This window comes from Symphodus melops (assembly GCF_947650265.1).
Source record: "Symphodus melops genome assembly, chromosome: 15".
NCBI lineage: Eukaryota > Metazoa > Chordata > Actinopteri > Labriformes > Labridae > Symphodus > Symphodus melops.
The window spans coordinates 14,991,916-15,009,684 of NC_136705.1; the positions used below are offsets into that span (position 1 = coordinate 14,991,916).

At 42.3% G+C, this 17,769-nt stretch overlaps 1 protein-coding gene across 1 annotated transcript in view; it reads left to right on the forward strand.

The window, feature by feature from the left end:
- lrpprc (leucine-rich pentatricopeptide repeat containing) overlaps positions 1 to 17,769 on the forward strand; it is a 56,698-nt gene that overhangs the window by 4,883 nt on the left and 34,046 nt on the right. Inside the window, exons 12-22 of the mRNA XM_079362504.1 lie at positions 5,740 to 5,858; positions 5,973 to 6,063; positions 7,262 to 7,331; positions 9,546 to 9,573; positions 10,114 to 10,162; positions 11,064 to 11,170; positions 11,883 to 11,960; positions 12,166 to 12,237; positions 12,586 to 12,699; positions 12,804 to 12,934; positions 13,516 to 13,601. Coding sequence (XP_079218630.1) covers positions 5,740 to 5,858; positions 5,973 to 6,063; positions 7,262 to 7,331; positions 9,546 to 9,573; positions 10,114 to 10,162; positions 11,064 to 11,170; positions 11,883 to 11,960; positions 12,166 to 12,237; positions 12,586 to 12,699; positions 12,804 to 12,934; positions 13,516 to 13,601 — 945 coding nt within the window. The remainder of the gene's footprint in view (positions 1 to 5,739; positions 5,859 to 5,972; positions 6,064 to 7,261; positions 7,332 to 9,545; positions 9,574 to 10,113; positions 10,163 to 11,063; positions 11,171 to 11,882; positions 11,961 to 12,165; positions 12,238 to 12,585; positions 12,700 to 12,803; positions 12,935 to 13,515; positions 13,602 to 17,769) is intronic.

Sequence of the window (17,769 nt, forward strand, 5' to 3'; positions counted from 1 at the left end):
TGGCACAAAGCCGCTCCCTTTATGTCATGGCTTATATCATCTTAAAGTGCTGCACAGTAGTTGTGTTCACATAAGTATTTGATGGGTTTATTTTATAACATAATTAGAAATATTGCAAAGATGTATTGATTCTAGTTTGAGGCGTATTTTACAGTGCAATCGCCACTTTTTCTGTTTTCCAACCTGCAAACTCGGAACCCGTCGGCAGTCTTCACCACTTGTCATGGGACAGATAGATGGTGTATTCCTCAGGGGACAGACGTGTCCGTACTGCTGGGGAAGCTGGCGATCAGCATTAAAAGACTTCCAAGCAGGACTTCCTTGTCCGTGCAGTGATTGTCTGCTACATAAATGCCATGATCACTGTGTCTTCCAGCATTCATCTGTTGAGTCCAACAGTAGAATTGAATTTGTTTGCCGACTTCTCCAAGTCTAAAAGAACAAACAACCTATGTGGGTTTTTTTTGTCCACAGACATAGACTGCTGTTCCTACCTACTCCTAAACTTGCTCACACATAATTGGTCAATACATTTATACTACTAACATACAACAGAGAAAAAAACAGAAAACTTCTCAAAATGAAAATCCAGATCCCCGTGTACAGATTCTACATCAAATAGGGATCACTCAACCCATAATTCCTCCACTCTTTAATTAAAAGATTGTAGCTAGACTCGTTTATTTTCTCCAAAAAGATTAAGTATTATTGTTTTTCATTTGCATTCCTTTTTTAAAAGGTTAAAAAAAGTTTGGTTTAAAAAACAAAAACTCTCTTCTGTTTTAAATTGAAACAGGTCTTCTGTGTAGACGTTTGCTCCGTGGCAGGGGGAGTCTCATGTTCCTTATAGGTGACACTGTGCGGGCGTAGTAACCTGAAGGCCCCCCCCCCCACCCCGGACATCAAAACAGACATACATGGGTGCACATTGGGGCTGAGGCTGAGGGGGCCAGGGGCCATTTTGCTCCGGTTCTTGTTCCTTATTTCTTCACAAACCAAACTTGTTTGTCACTCACCCAAATCTTCCTCTCTTCCTCCTCCCATCTTTTAACTGAAGAACTTGTTCTCAACGGAACAATGAGTCCTGTAGTGTCCACATATATTCATGTTGACAGTTATTTTACAAGATAAATACAATCAGTAACAGTTAGATATTGTCTTCCTCTGAGCATTTCACTGCGTTATCCGTTTTGAAGTTTTAATTCACTGACCAGTCATCTCTTCTGCACGCAGCAATGCTATCACTGGGTTCTGAAATACACTCAAATAAAACTGTGGCTAGCTACTCTTTAATATCAGAGTACTTCTTTTTGATTGGCAGATACATCAGAATGAAATTCTGGGGATTGAATTTTGTTATTCTGCATTTCGTGTTTCAATAACATGAAATGACCTATCCTTTAAAAGGATAGACCGCAGGTACACGTCGCACAGACGATCACTCGCGAGACGCTGAGTAGGACGGTCCCTTTTCATGCTCATGCTCCCAGCGCGCACACCTGTCTAACACTCGGGGTAGAAAGGTGCGTCTGTATGCTAAAGTGTGTCTCCTCCGTCTGCCCCTTCAGACAGTTTTACTGCTCAGCACTGGAATGCTTTTCCTCCTCCTTGTTTTTTTTGTCAGCAATAAAGCTTGTGGGGGGAAATCGTCTCAGTGACGGATAGCCGACATTCGGAGACTTGTCAGAATTCACATGTCATTACGGACAAACCCCGTCAGATATGCTCAGCAGAGGATTGGCTTTTAAGAGCTTTTATTTATGCCTCTCTCTGCCTCTCTCTTTGGGGTTTTTTAGAGCGATTAATAATTGATGCATTTTTTTTCCCTGTCAGTTAATTGACGGCATTTGAGCTGGCAGGAATGAGATGCTGGTTAGACCAGTGCGGCGACGGCGCTGATTGACTTCTCTGCGCGGTCCAGACGGATTCTCCGTTTGGACGGTGAGACGCTTCAGCGCCTGGCTTGGCATCTTGAAGAAGAGGATTAGACATGTGTTTAAACATGCACAACCACACACACACACACACACACACACACACGGAGATACAAGCTCTCACTTAGATTCTCTAGCTCCTCAGTCTCAGAGCCCCACAAATATGTCAGACCACATCCATTTAGTTATCACAAGGCGGAAAGACGGAAGGGAAGTGGAGAAAGTTCTCTTTTGCGCACACTCGCTTGTTTCCGACAGTGTTAGCCTTAACCCTCATGAATCATGCAGCCTCTTTTTTTCCTCCTCTTTCTCTCTCTCTTACACTCATTGGCTGCAGGAGGTGTGTGTGTGTGTGTTGTGTGTCCACGATTGTGAGGGGAAAAGGGAGGGGCCTTTTGGGGGCCAGTGCAGGTGATGTGACTGATGCAGAGTGACTTGATTTCATGTAAATGCAAGCGCTCTGAGGGAATTCACTTTGGATTACGCGCCCCACTGTGCACAGCCCATGAAATATTAAGCGCCGTGTCACTTTTTGTCCACAGGTGTCACTAGCGGGCAGAGAGGGTCAGAGCCGTATAGTTGAAGGAGAACAACAAGGGGGAGGGAGAGAAGGGGAGAAGAGAGAGAGGGAAAAAAAATCCCTTTTGATGAGGTGTGGATTTGGCGGGTTTAGCGGAAGCATATGCTGGCCTATAGTTCCCACCTGCCGCCAGCTAGTCACCGCTTGTCAGTCCTCAGATGCAGCGCCTTCTTATCACTTCTGACATGGCGGCGCAAGAAAAAATGCAGAGAGAGGGAGAAGGAGTCGCTGAGGAAGGGGTTGCTTCTCGCCTAATGCATTTTGGGGTGACGGAGGATGTAAAGGTTCCCTTGTTTAGTCTGCTGCACAGACCTTTTGAAAACACTTGAGGTGTTCTTTAATGCAAGCCTTGTCTGTCAAACCGTGTGGGCTTTTTAAGACCGCAGCATCGATCTTACGTAAAGTCCTCCACAAACTCCCATTCTGGCCTCGGCAGAGTTAGCTCCTGGGATAAGAGCCAAGCATCACCTTGATATAAAAACCTGAACCCCATCAAGGCTGAAATTGCAGCTCTCATGCCTCACAAAATGGAAATGCTCTTGTACTCTCCTGTTTTCATACAACAAGCAGTCATTGCCTTGCAGCAAAAAAAAAAAAAAAAAAAAGTCCACCTTCAGAGAGGCAGAGACACTGAGAGATCGGGAGACAGATGGTGTTGGAGGCAAGAGAAAAGGAGAAGTGACAGGTACTCATGTCCAAGGACGGGAGGAGATGACAGCGACCGGTTCACTTCACTCCTCTTTTCCTCTCTTTTCCTCCATCCTCACTTCTCGTCTGTGACAGTTAACCTGCAGTCATGAATCTGATGATGATATCTTGTGACCACTGCCTTGCTTAACTCACTCCTTTGATACTTCTTGCCCCGGATGCTATGTCAGGCTTTATGCTGACCAACCTGGAGAGGCCTCGACTCTTCTCAATTCTCCTCTACGCTGAGCCTTATATAAATTGTTCGGACAGGGGAGAAAGCAGAAAGAGTTAGTCACATGGATCCACGGATTATGGACTGAAAAGTAAAATTACCTAGAGGCCGACGAGCGCGAGTGACACAATATGAATAATATTGTATGTTATTTTTGTACCTTCTCACTGCTCGCCACATTTTAAGAAGCCTTTTGTTGAAGTTGCGTTCGCCTCAACCACAGGTGTATCTGCTGCAAGACTGTTAAAACAGGAAGTGTGAGGTGCAAGAACATCCTGGGGGGCAGAGTTGACTTGCAAAAAAAAAAAAACCTGGCCAAAAAGTGCTGATCATTCTGAAAGCTCACTTCCAGAAGTCAGGAAGCGCATGTGCGAGAGAAGTCCGGCTTCTGCATTTATACCCCCTGCTCTCCATTCACTTGTTTTCTTTCTGTCTGGCTCACCGTGAAATTGATTATGGATTATTCAGGAGGAAAGCAGGTGCTCCCTCTCTTCTTTCATAAAAAAAAAGACCATGAAAGCGATTAGGGGGTAAGAATGAACGGGTGGCTGGCAGACCGGATGGATCCTCCATTGAGAAGAAAGCTGAAGATCGCCTGTTTACTTTTTCTTGAAAGCCGGGTAGATGGAAAGTGAGAGGGGCGGATGAATGAGTGATGTAGAGGGATGGATGGAGTGGTTCAGGTAGTCTTACCTGGGATAATGCAGCTTCAGGTTTTAATGGTGTATGAAAGCCCAGGACTCATGTTTTATTCAGCTGAAGAGAGAGTCTGCCAGGTGAACGCATACATCCCAAGAGGATGTAGAATTACAGAGCCATATATATGTGTGCGTGTTTGTGTGTGTGTGTGTTTTAGACTCTGAGTGGAGAGTAAATAACACACAGCATCCGGAGGTGTGTCAACTCAAGGAAGCACTTTAGGGCCGTTTGTTAAAGTCTGCATGGGAACAAGGTGTATTTGTACTCTGGATCGAGTCATATATAGCACATAGATCCAACTAGCAATTCATGTTGACGATGTTCACACACAAACACACACACTCATGGAGATCAGTGTGTGTCCTCATTTAGGCCCATGTCCTTCATGGGCATGCTCCCAGACACGTATGCAAAGTGCTGCAGCGGCTCCTTCACACGCACTTACACTAACAAACACACGCGCACACTCTTGGGGGCACATTGAGAGTGCACGAGTGGCTCCTCCATATGCATGGGGCTGCTTTGGCCTCGCTCCCTGGGGCAGGACCTCAGGGCTCTGCTGGAGAGCAGGGTACTGGTGACCACTTCAGGCCGAGTGCATGTTTGCATGCACGTATCCGCAAGTTCCAGGTACAGAACGAAGCAGACATTAGCATTCCGTTGACGGAGAGTATTTGTGTTCTGAGTCTGTCAGAGCTTTTTTCAGATTAATAGAGAATTTCTGAATTTTTGAGACACATACTTTAACAGGGCTTACACTGCTCCTGGTCTTAGCATGAAAGTGTGTGTGTGTGTTTACATCTCTTGTACAAAAAATGGACATACAACTTATTTCACTAGCTTCATGAGAACATAAAACAGGGATGTGATTCTTCCAGAAATTTAAATGAGAAATTCCACCAGACTTTTTGTTTTTATTGATTTTATGGTTGATTTCTAGGGACAGATACAATATATTTCTGCAAATAACAGATTTAAATAATACACAGTTTTTCCAACAACAAAAAACATTAAGCTGGGAATGCAGCCTGTTTGTAGTTAAAAGCAGAAATGTTTATAGAGATGTTTACTGCTAAAATGTTTAGATCCTTCTTATCTGATTTTGTGAACTACCTTAATTCAAATATTGAACTAGTGAATGGCATTAACAAAGGAAGAAATACTTTCAATAAACCTAAATTACAGGCACCATATTTGTGTGATTTTAACATTAAATAGGTTTTCCTATTTTTTTTGGTACTTCTATGGTTTGCATGTTTAGCTGTGTGAGGGTCTCTTTTATCCTTTGCCTACAACATCCCTAATAAGAGAGATGAAAAAGGTAGAAATAATTACTGTGCTGTTTTAAAAGGCGTTTACTGAAGAACTCTGTAGGGGAAGTACAGATGTGAAAAACTTTTAATTGCAGCTGAAAACAAGTTCCATTTAATTCTGGCATCTCAATTTTGAATTGTTTTCATTCTCAGTTTTTAAATGTATTATGTTTTTTTTTTTCCTTGATGTGTATTTTATATATTCTGTTTGTATGTATGTAAAAGATGAACCCCATCCAACTCATTTTCTGACAATCAAAGATTTGATGTGAATGAATTTGTTGTTTGTAGGTGTGACTGAGGTGTTAAAGGGTATGCGGGACATCGGTGTGTCCCCTGATGTTGAAACCTGGTCTAGCTACATCCTCCCCGCCTTCCCGGACTTAAAAGCAGCTCGAAAGGCATCCCAGGTAACCCATAAATCAGATTATTCGTGTGTCTCTACGTGTGTGTGTGTGTGTGTGTGTGTTATTTGACTTGGTGAGTGTACATTAAAATGTTTTTGCTGATTTTTCTCTCTTAAGGAGTTGGGCATGTCTTTGGAGTCAGAGAGCTTCTTGTCTTCAGAGTGTCGCGTAATGGCTCTTAACAACCTGGCCGAACTCTACGCCACAGGTAAGCATTCGCACACTTACAGACACACTCACACACTTCCAAAGAAGAGGCTCTTCTATATCTTGGGCAGCAATCATCATAAAAATCGCTGCTTTCGCCTGCGGGCTAATTGGGCCAGTGTTAACACACACACTCTCTCTCTCACACACACACACACACACATACATTCACTCACATTTGCACACTTTCTCCTGTGTGCTCATCAGGCCTTTTAAGAGATTAGTCTGTGTGAATATGTAAAGAGCGAGAACGAAAGGCGCCTCGACCGGCAGAGGGATGGGATGGAGAAGGCTGTTACATAATGGATGACTCTTCCTGTTTTCTGTCTTTCATCACATTTTAGTCTCAAAACATCCACCACTCGATTTTCACATACATTGCTCTGTGTCCTTTCCGCCCCATCTCATATAATACAGTTGTTCAACATTTCAAATATTTCTATTTTAAACACAGAGCAACGTCTGAATGTTGAAGACACCGGTTTCAGTTTCTAAACTTGAATTATCCTGCTTTCTTTGAATTGTATCTTTATAAATGGACAGAAAGACACTTAATGAGAACATTTCAACCTGTGATGTAATAATCCAGGAATATTATTATTATTTTTTTTTTTTTAGGGATCATAATGTAAATCTTAATTAGACTCCTCTCCACTGTCCTTCATACAAACTTTAAAGGGTCAAAGATTCAACAGTAGATACATTGATTGCAGTGTCTGGAATCTCTTTGACTTTAATTTCTTGGGGGTTTTCAGTAAGACAATAGAAAAAGTGAAGCTTCAATTTACAGCTCCAAGATGAAGATGAGGTGATTTGAGGGAGTTTTTACAACACATTGAATAACCTTTATTTATATAGCTTATTAACAAAGTTAGCACTATCACCCAACAGGAAGGCGATATGCTTGTAAGGAGGCAGTAGATCTTGATATCGTCAGGTGCCTGATCATACAGAACTTTCAGGGACCTCAATCAATAAATCCAAAATATACCTGGCTCAAGTGCAGAGAGACACTGGCAAGTCTTTTAAAGAGACTCAACTTATGAAGCGACATGTTTGTATTTGATGCAGTTTCTTGCAGTTGGTTAAATGTTATTTGAAAGGGCTTGAAGATTATTTTCCCCATACGATCAGAGTTTTAACACCCTTGATGTCTCCACATAAAGACAAGCAGTTACAGTTCTGTCTTTGTTTTTCAGTGTCGGATCCTTCTTTCCCCCCGTTGGACCTCAGTACTTTCCGCGGCAGTCTCATCATGGGCTTCAAAAGGTGAGTCAATTAGGCCGTCGCCTGTTTATGTCTTTATGTGTTTACCATCATTTCATATTCCATATTTCTCCATATTTAGCTTCATAACTCCTGACGGGCATTTTAGGGAGGCCTGTAGCACTATGGAGGTCACCACGGCATATGCTATGACTACGACATGTGCAGCCTATCACACCATCTACAGCGTCTGTTTGTGTGTGTGTGTGGGCAGCTGCAGGGAAAAACACTCCATCACACACACACAAATACACGGGTGCCTCATGCATATGGAGGCCGTCATCCCTCTGCTCTTGCCCCAAAGCACCGTGGGAGATATGTAAATTAGCAGATGCCCACCACTGCCCCTTATACCCAAAACCCCTGCACTGATCTCTCTCTCTCTTTCATAAACCAAATACACACACACACACACACACACACACACACACATAGAGGTAGTTCAAGGACCAAGGTCTGACCCGTGGGCTTTTTTTTAGGAGGTGTTTATGAATATTTACAGTTGAACACGACACACCCTCACAAAAGCTCTCCTGCCCCCCGAGTAAAGCTGGAGGTGAGTCATAGAGAAAGCGCTGACTCCTCTTCAAGCTCCAAAGTTATTTCTTTAAAAAATAAAAACTCACTTAGTTGGCCCTTTTTTTGCAGTATAGCTGCACTGTCATTCATTAACTGCTCTGTGTGCCTTTGAATTTCCCATTTCATATAATCCTTTCATAAAGGAGTTTAATTATGTCATTTATTTCACATAGATGATGGTGCTGTTTTTTTATGATCGTACATCAATAGTGGCATTCAATCTGTTTATAGCAGTGTAGTTATACTTCACATCCAAGGAAATATATAAGCAATAAGAAATTCAACCAGTCTCACACATGACTGGAGTAGATCCTGAAGTATGTACTGATTCATAAATAGACTTTGAATCTGTGGATCAATAAGTCCGGGAAGGTTTTGAATATAAACTCGATTCTGAATCAAATCGTGACCCGGAGAATAGAAATCAAATCAGCGTTTCTCCATCTTTTTTTCTTCAACGTTGAGATTTCACTTGGTTTTGGGTTTCTTTAACATGCATTACACACAAGTGTGTTTCAAGTTGTCTATTTGTGTGGATTCCTGTTTTTTTTTTTTTATTGTCTGTCCACCTTTGCTTTTGTTTTTCATAATCCATTTCACTTCCTCCGTTTGCTTTGCTCTTATTGCATTAACTTACTTACACACACACTCTCACTCTCTCTCTCACACACTCTCACTCTCTCTCTCACACACACACGCACACGCGCGCGCGCACACAGACAGACAAACACTCTTCTGACTGTTAAGTTGCCTGACAAGGTCATAATTGGGCTTGTCACTTGGGGAGTTTGTGTGAGTGTGTGTACGTGAGCTCCTTGTCATTGCAATGTCGGACCTGCCCCTGTCAAAGACAAGGTCATGGGATAATTTAATCATTAAAGACCTCTTCCTCTCTCCTCATCCCCCCCCCCTGTCTCCACCAACTTGCTGACAACGTCAGAAGTGTCACACGTTGTCATCATTTACCCCGCCTGTGTGTGTGTGCGTGTGTGAGAGTATGTCTTTTGTGGTTTTGGGGGCTTTTGTGCTGCCGTCTTCCTCTCTTGTACTGTGGGATGGAGAATGTCAAACTGAAAAATGTGTGACTCTGTCTTCCTTGTTTCATTGTACTACGCTGTCAACTCGGTTGCAACTGCAAATTTCCCCTGTCAGAACTCAAGTTATTTGAACCACATCATATTTAATGTCAGACATTCAGTTAATTCATCAAACATGTTCCAGTATTAAAAGGTAGTGGTTTAGAAAATCACAATTCTGTACAAGTCTGCTCTTTTTAATGAAACACACATTTTTCTACTTGGTGGTTCTCCAGAACACTTTGAAAAATGTTCAACAACAGATTAAACACTGTCATCTGTCCTCTCCTAAGGATTAAGAGGTCTTAATTTGGAGAGGTATCTTCAATTTTGCGTTTGGAAATTTCAAATGATCAATTATTGAGGCAAACATGGTCAGGACAAATGAGTCAGACAGAGTTTTTTCAATATTTTTTATGAATGTCTGCATTTGAACAAGTGTGTTTTGGAGGTTCTTCAATAAGAGACGCACATTAACCCTGACATGTTGGATGTAGCCTTGATGACCCAGTGGTGTGTGTGTCTTTGGCTCTTATGGCTTGTCCTCTACTGCCCCCTGCAGGTTTGACGACTTGGAGAGCATGGTGAAGGTAAGACAAGAATGAGCTCACATTGTTTGTCTGTATATGTATGTTTGTAACAGTACACACAATAGGATTTTTTTCCATTTTAAATATTTAAAACACTGCGGGGAAAAAAAAAAATTCTGAAAATGTTCTTATATGTAAAGAAAAAAACATTTAATGAAAAGAGACATTAAAGCTGAAACGAAAAAGAATGGTGTTTTATGTCTTTACTTCTGAAGCCGTTAGGTCGTCGTTCAACGGTTTATATGGAGGCTTATTCTTTCAACAACATGGCTATGATAACCATTTTACTAACCATCTGCTCCATAGCCACTTACATTTAGGAAGAATATACAATATGACAAACGCCATCTGCTGCCTTTTATGCAAATCCCCTTATGGCACACTGCGCGTATAAATAAAGAAATGTTTAGAATGGATAATTTAGCTTCAGGCAATAGAGGAAAGATGTTTTAGCGACGACAGAAAAACACATTTCAATCACAAACATAAAGACTTTACAATGTGAATATGCTGGTGACTTGTTTTTGTTTTTTTGCCCAGATTACTGAGCTCCTGTTCAAAGACGATCGCTTCTCCAAAGCAAACCCAGGTGGGGACGAAATATTTGTACACTCTATTGTTGCTGAGCAGCAAAGACGCTCATGTTTGACAAAATTCTTGTTTGTCAACGTGTGTGTTTGTATGTTAGTAGGTGGGAAAGAAAGGGATGCCAGGATGTGTGTGTGTGTGTGTGTGTGTGTCATCCATCATGTATCAGCACTCAAACTTGCAGACTTCAGTCTCTGTCAACATCCAACTACAATAAAAAATGCCCAGTGTGTAAATGTTTGTGTTTACATTCAGTCTCAGTGGCAGAAAACTGCTGATCGGCCCACTTCTTGTCATGAAGCCTGTGTGTGTGTCTACGCCCAGGTGTGTGTGTGTGTGTGTGTGTGAGTGAGTGAGTGAGTGAGTGATTGAAAGACCTGCTCACGCTGTCTGAGGAAACAGAGCCTGGCTGCTGACACAGTGCTGAGTCGTTAAAGTGTGTGTGTGTGTGTTTTTGTGTGTGTGCGCGGAGCGTTGATGTCGCTCTGTGTCAGTGTGTGTGTATGTCACAGAGAGTCCCCAGTGCTAAAACTGGTGTGTGTGTGCTGGTGGGAGCGATGGAGACTGTTATCCGTGTCATATCCCATTAGACGGCGTCAGCGTGCGTCTGTGTGTTTATTATCCTTGAGTGTGTGTGTGTGTGTGTGTGTGTGGGTGTGTGTGTGTGAGAGAGAGTTGAAGTAGGGGGAAGCTGTCAGCGCAAGCCAGCGCACATTCACTCACACTCCAGCCCAAAAGCAGCCTCTGTCAGCAGGAAAAGAAACACAAACACACACTCTGCAGAGGCTACGAGAATAATGTATAAATGCACAAATGGAAGCAGTGACTGACACAGTGGAAAATAAAAAGTAATCCCATGACTGCTACTTACACTCGTGTGTGTGTGTTTTCATCCCATTTAGATGCGGTGGCCTTCTTCCTCTACAATCTGATCGAGTCTATGTCAGAGACAGAGGTGCAGAAGCAGGAAGAGAAAATGAAGAAATACTTCAATCAACTGCACACTCAGGTACACACACGAGCTCAAAGCACATACACATTCTCTAATATACTGCGTATCCACTCGTTCATAACCTTCCCGTTTTAAAGGAGCTTACACACTCTGATCTGAGATGATTTGCGTGGTGTAATCACACTCAGATTATTAAAAAAAAAAAAAAAAACACGCACACACACTGCTGTAAACACTAATATAGCCTCCTCACTGTGCTGCCTTTCTGAACCCTGAAGGTTTGAGTTGCTTAAACCACACGTTGTGTGGAATTAAATCATGCCTTACAATTTTTTGGTCAGAGATTTTAAACTGACCGTTTGGGGGTGAAAATGTTTTCCTGGTACAGTAGGATGTTGAACCTGTTTTTAGTCATCAAGAAGGTACAAAGTGATCTAAGAAAAAACATAAAAACAATATTAAAGATACACTTTCTCTGCCAGAACCAACTTTGACTAAAATAATTTTCTTTTCTCCATTTTTACCTGGAAGGTCAAAAGTGTGTTCTGATTGAGGATTGTTTATTTGTTTTGTGAGTTCTTTATTAACATTAATCATTTTCTGCAACTAAAGAATATTTTCACGTTCGTTTAGTTTCAATGATCTTCACCAGGAGTCACAACTTAGCAATACACCTTTCAGCTTATTTCACAGGTTGGACAGGTTAAGATTCAGTTTCTCTTTAGAGCTGATCAGAACTTTTTTCTCTCTCTCTCTCGTTTCTCTGCAGAATATAACCATCCCACTGAATATCTTCAGAGGCATCAGGAACCTGCTGGATTCCTGTAATGTCCCAGGGCTCCTCAAGGTACAGAGAAGTCTTAACCACCAGATACAGTTAAGGTTCTCAACAGACCAACAGCACAACATGACCAGATGGAGGATTTTCTTTTACTACTTATGCTTAGTTTCTGGTGGTACGCTTACGATGCAGATGTTGGCTGTCAAACATTGACTGTGTGTGTGTGTGTGTGTGTGTGTGTGTGTGTGTGTGTGTGTGTGTTGCGTTTTAGGACATCGCCGCTTTAGTGGACCCTAAAATTCCAGGGCCCAATGGTTCTGCGGTGGCTCTTTCCCATGTCACAGTAAGTAGGCCAGTTTGAGAAATGCACAAAAAAGGGTGGATATGTTTTGATTTGTAACATGTGACCATGTTGGAAAAATGTCTTCCTGTCTGAAATTTTCTTTCAACTCACAACTGCTTTAATTTTGCATAAAAATTCCATTAAATGTGATATTTTGCAATATTATAATTAGTAGTTATTATATATAGTACAGTGTATAATATATAGTATTATAGTTTTCTTCTAACTTAAAAAAAAAAACTTCTGATTTTATGACGTGATTACAGTTTTTTTTTTTTTTTTGTGAAAGCTCAAATAGAACTTGTGAGGTTTTGCTTGTGTGTTTTAACCTTTCTTCGTGTCCATCAGGGAAATGAGGGAAAGGTGTTGGCGCTCGAGAAAAAACTGTCCGCACTGAAAGCGGAGAACAAACCAGTGGACATCATTCTCAGACAAACCATCCAAGCTCTCTGTGTTGAGGAGGTACGCTCTTTTAGCGGAACTGTGTCTCACTTAACGCCGTCTTTTTCTTCAAGCGAGTTCCTTCGTTTGTGCGTTTCGTCCTGAAAGTTTTGTTGTGTGATCAGAAGCTGCAGCGAGCCCTCGAGCTGAAACGGCAACACGAGGAGGAGATGACTGTCGGTGCCTACGCCAACCTCATCGGCCTCTGCTGTCGCCAGGGCAATTTAGAGGAGGCGCTCAACCTGAAGATGGAATTGTGAGTGGAGCTGGATACATACAAATACTCCACGCACACACACACACACACACATACGCACATATAGCAGCTGTAAGACCAGTATTAGGCCATTAAAGTTTAACTTGATTTGTATTAAGGGAGACATTAATGCAGTCACTGTGTTTACTGGCTCAAACAAAGGAAACTCTCCTTTTCCTCCCTCGTTTCCTTCTCTACGCTCACCTTCGTGTTCCATAATTAGAAAAAAACTCCAGAAAGTTTCATTGAGACGTTCCTGGAATCAAATTACAAGCACATATCATGGACTTCAACAACTACTTAACCTTAACATAAAGAAACACATTTATTGTAAACAAACCAATCATGTACTCATGCATAATATCTGTGTCCTCTGTCCTGTGAGGTGTCCTGAAATTATTCTTTTGTATTTAAAGTACCCGCCTTTAGGATACAGATTAAGTGTAGCTATTGTGCTGGCTTGTTTACCACGAGCCTTATCTCTGACCTCATGATTAATGTTCACTGTCCTAATTCTGTAAATTCAACAAAGACCAACGTACAAGAAATGACTTTCTTCCTCTCTCTGTTTCTGTGTTCAGGAGTCGTAAGGACTCATCATTAGTCCTGGATGCTGCCAAATACATCGGACTCATCAAATGCCTCTGCATTGAGGACAGAGTAGAGGGTATGTTCCTTTTCTCGCCCCTCTCAAACTACCAATTTATTTCATCCTTGTTCAGTCTGCCATTTGTTTGAATATTTAGCTCTTTTAACTGAATAACCAAGAAAAGAATGCACGAATTTCCCACACACAAATGATCTCCTTCAAACCGCTTTTTATCCAAAACCAAGAAACTTTGAAAAGGGTTTTCACTTGACAGATGATATTGTTACATCAACTGATATTTTTCTTCAATTTGTGATGATTAACTAACTATTGACTGATCCAATCAGCACTTAGTCCCTCAGCACGTTTTTCTTTGGCTGTAAGTTGGATCAAAGCAAATCAGGTTTGAACTTCAAAAGGCCTATTCAAGTGTGTGTCTGTGTGTGTGTGTGTGTGTGTGTGTGTGTGTGTGTGTGTGTGTCAACAACTCTGTCACAATCTGTCCCTCTCCCTCCCTCAATCCACATTAGCAGGCCATTTTCGGAATGCCACGGTGGGTTTCCTTCAGCCCATCGAAGACCCAATTACCATCAGTTTTGTCGCTCTGCTTTTTCACACAATGACAGGCAAAATGTTTCCCTTGTCTGTCCTCGCCTCCTCTCTCCTCCCATCCGCTCCCTCTCTCCCTTTTCGTGTCTGTCTCTCGATCTGACCCGCTCTGTCTCCAAGCATGTCATTCTCTCATTCTCTGCCAACCCCCCCCCCCAAACACCCGCATCCGCGTCACTGAGAAATGAGAGAGGGGGAAAATTACAGGACTGTGTGTATTTTTCCAGAATTATTGAAATCCGCCTTGATGCTAATGGCAGATCATGTCCGCCGAAGTGCTTGAGCATTTCAAACGCACTCTCTCGCACAAACACACACACAAGGACACGCACGTTTGCATGTGAATTCAAGCAAAAGGCATTTGGTGGGCACTACAGTTGGTGTGTCCGTCTGTGTGTGTGTTGGGGTGTGTATAGGCAGCTCTTACGCATTTGCCATTAGCCAGAGTGTGCATATGGAGGGGACGCTTGTCAGCCACATTAGCACACATGGCTAACCTTGATGTTAGCCTGTCCCCACCCAGACGCTGGTCCGCCTGGCTCCCAGCAAGCACCAGGCCCCAGCTGAAGATCATGTCTCCTGGCATCTTGCTGTATTTTTCACACTCTTTTAATGGCTTTATTGTTTTGCCCTTGGTTCAAAGCCCCTCGTCCCTCCTCTCTCCGCAACTTTTTTTCGCTGTACTTTCCCTTGACTTTAAGTTACCTTCCATCCACCGTTGCGCTTGTATACCTCTTCTCTCCAATTTAATATCCGTTTGCTGCTCACTCATCATCTCCATCATGGTCTTTTTAATGTACACATCTGTCTTTACATCTGTCCATTCATCTATTTGTCAAGTCATCCACCTCTAGAAATCTTTAATATCTGACAGACGAGGGGGAAAAGCAGAAGCCCCCCCCCCCCGCGTCACCAGCTTGAATCACTTCAAATGAACACACATTTTTCTAAGTGATTGCAGCTCAATCAATGTATTGATCAACTTGCTACACTATTACCTTCCCAAAGCATATTGCTACAGTTCCAACGTGAACATTTGTGAAACGTTTAAACGTGCCTCAAATGTTTCTTTTACATTACCACAATGTGAACTCATTTGAAGATGTACATTAAGATTGATCTGTTTTTGGGTTTTCTTTTGTCCAGATTATTTCCACGTCGAAAGTGCAGATGGTTGAAAATAACTTATTGCATGGATAAAGCCCACAGTAAAGGGCAGTGTTAAAAAAAATTTATAATAATAGGCTGAACTTATTATCATCATCATCACCTTCTTGTATCTCCCATATTGGAATGTGTTCATCTGTGAATGTGTTTCTGCGATGCAGTAAACCTATCATATTCACAAACCTTGGCATCAGCAGCCTGAAGGCCTCCTTCCATTTTTAAATACACCTCTCTTCTATCACCAAGCGTCTCTCTCTGACCTGCCCTTGCCCCTCTGCCTCCATCTGTCCATCCTCCCACTCTGGTAAACACAACTTGTTCTGGCTTCAGGTGGTCCTGGACTTGTGTGTGTGTGTGTGTGTGTGTGAGTGTGTATGTGTGTGTGTGTGTGTGTGTTTGTATGTGTGTGTTTTGAGAAAGAGACATCAGCAGCAGTCATGCAACATTTGATGAACCATTGAGCTGTGTGATGTTTGTTTACCTGGCCTGTCTGCCTTCCCATCTTTTGATGTGTGTGTGTGTTTGTGTGCTCTCTGGCTCGCTTTGCTGGCCACAATGCTCGGCTGAGCTGATGGATATGCATACTGGCTAAACGAATGGATAAAGGGAGACAAGGGGGGGGGGGTTGGAAGTTGGATGGAGGGATGCTAGCTTTAGTGTTAGCTCCATTTGTGCAGATCAGCTCTGAACCATTGGTTTCGGTGATTAGCGGCTCCGTCAGAGTGTGATGGAGAGAGGTAGGATAGACGGAGGGAGACCTGGAGAGAGAGGCTGAGACTCAGAGAGGGAAAATAACTTAGATCTAACCTGACGAACATGACCTGACTACAGCACATAGTGTTACAGGGCAGTTGTTGAATGTTGATACCACCGACTGTGATTTGATTTTCTTGTTTAAAATAGAAAGATTGACAGCTGCTTTTAATAATGTCCACTGAAGTTTCTCCTCTCTTTATGCTTATGACAGGACTTCCTGTTTAACTTCCTGTCGTGTATGCTGTATAAAGACCCCCCTAAAGGACTTCTTTGCTTTATGCTTACCCTGTGAAAGTGCTCTTCTTCAGTTGTTTTCGACAAGAATTGCTTCAAATTCAGTCCCATTCATCTTAACTTAACAACTCCATTAGATTATGACAGACAGTAGAGAGTGTCTAGTTTAAGATCTTTTACTCCTTTTTTTTCCTTTTTTCACTGCTGAATGAGAAACGGCTCATTCTGACCCGGGGCCTTCCAAAGATAATAAAGATAATAAAGAAGTGCCACCGGTAGCCTAGTGGTTAGTACACACACCATATGTACGCAGCAGCAGCCGGCCAAGGTTCAAATCCAACCTGTGGCTCCCTTCCCACTTATCGCTCCCTTATTTCTGACTGTATCAGAATGTATCAGAATACAATAAAGGCACAAAAAGCTCAAAAATAAATCCTTAAAAAGACAATTTTAGATTAAGATTAAAGACTTAATCTGTGGGAAAACAGTGCTTAAAGAAAAAATATGCATATAATAACTTTGGGGAACTGAAATCAAACTTGCCTGAAGTGAAAATATTGCAGCAGCTGAACTATGATGTAAACCGTTTGTACAGCGATGCTATCATTGTACGTGCATATTGAGGAGTAGGACCTATTTGCTTCCAGAGTTCTCACCTGAAGCCCATTAGTGTGCATTAATAAACAGACATGTAGCTCACACGGGGATGAGAGTGTGACGCGTCAATACAATAGTGCCAGAGACTCCAGGCACCTCAAGTCTTAGAGCGTTCTTCTCTTTGCGTCACTCATCACAAAGCCGGCCCCTCTGACAAGCTTCATCCCCTCTCATCGTCCTCCCTGTCTGTCGAGCAGTAACTCCTCCATTGCCAGCCACCCCTGCTCCGCCCTTTATTCCTCTATTCTTTTTTTTTTTCTTTTTCCTGTCTTCCCATTAAATCTGTGACAGCCTTTGGTTCCCATCTCCACAAACAACTGGCTCAGAGAGGTAGAGAGGTGGAGCGATGGACGGACAGACTGAAATTAGGATGCCAAAGCACTCACCAGTAGCCCTGTCCCTCGGCCCACAACTTTTCATGTCTGACTGTGTATTTTTGTGTGTGAAGAGTGACACTTCTGCTCAAGGGGTTTTGTTATATTACCAGCTACTAAAGTGGGCGTAAGTATTGTTAGAGCCATGCTTTGTACACTAACCTTATTTACTTTTCTGTGTTTGCTGCAGTGTTCACCAATGGAAGCAATTTAGTTGAGTGAATATAAAGCAAGTGGGCGATATTACCCTGCTGTTGGAGGCTTTATTCACATTATTCAAATCTATTCTGTGTATATGCATCTTTCCATCTCCTCTCTTCCTCTTGCTGTATAGATTAGTGTCTGTGGTGGAGAGCGGCTGTATCGCTGTCAGCCCATTAGCAGCTGTCTAAATAGACAGTAAACGCATCTTAATTACCTTACCCTGATACTCCACATATACACACAAA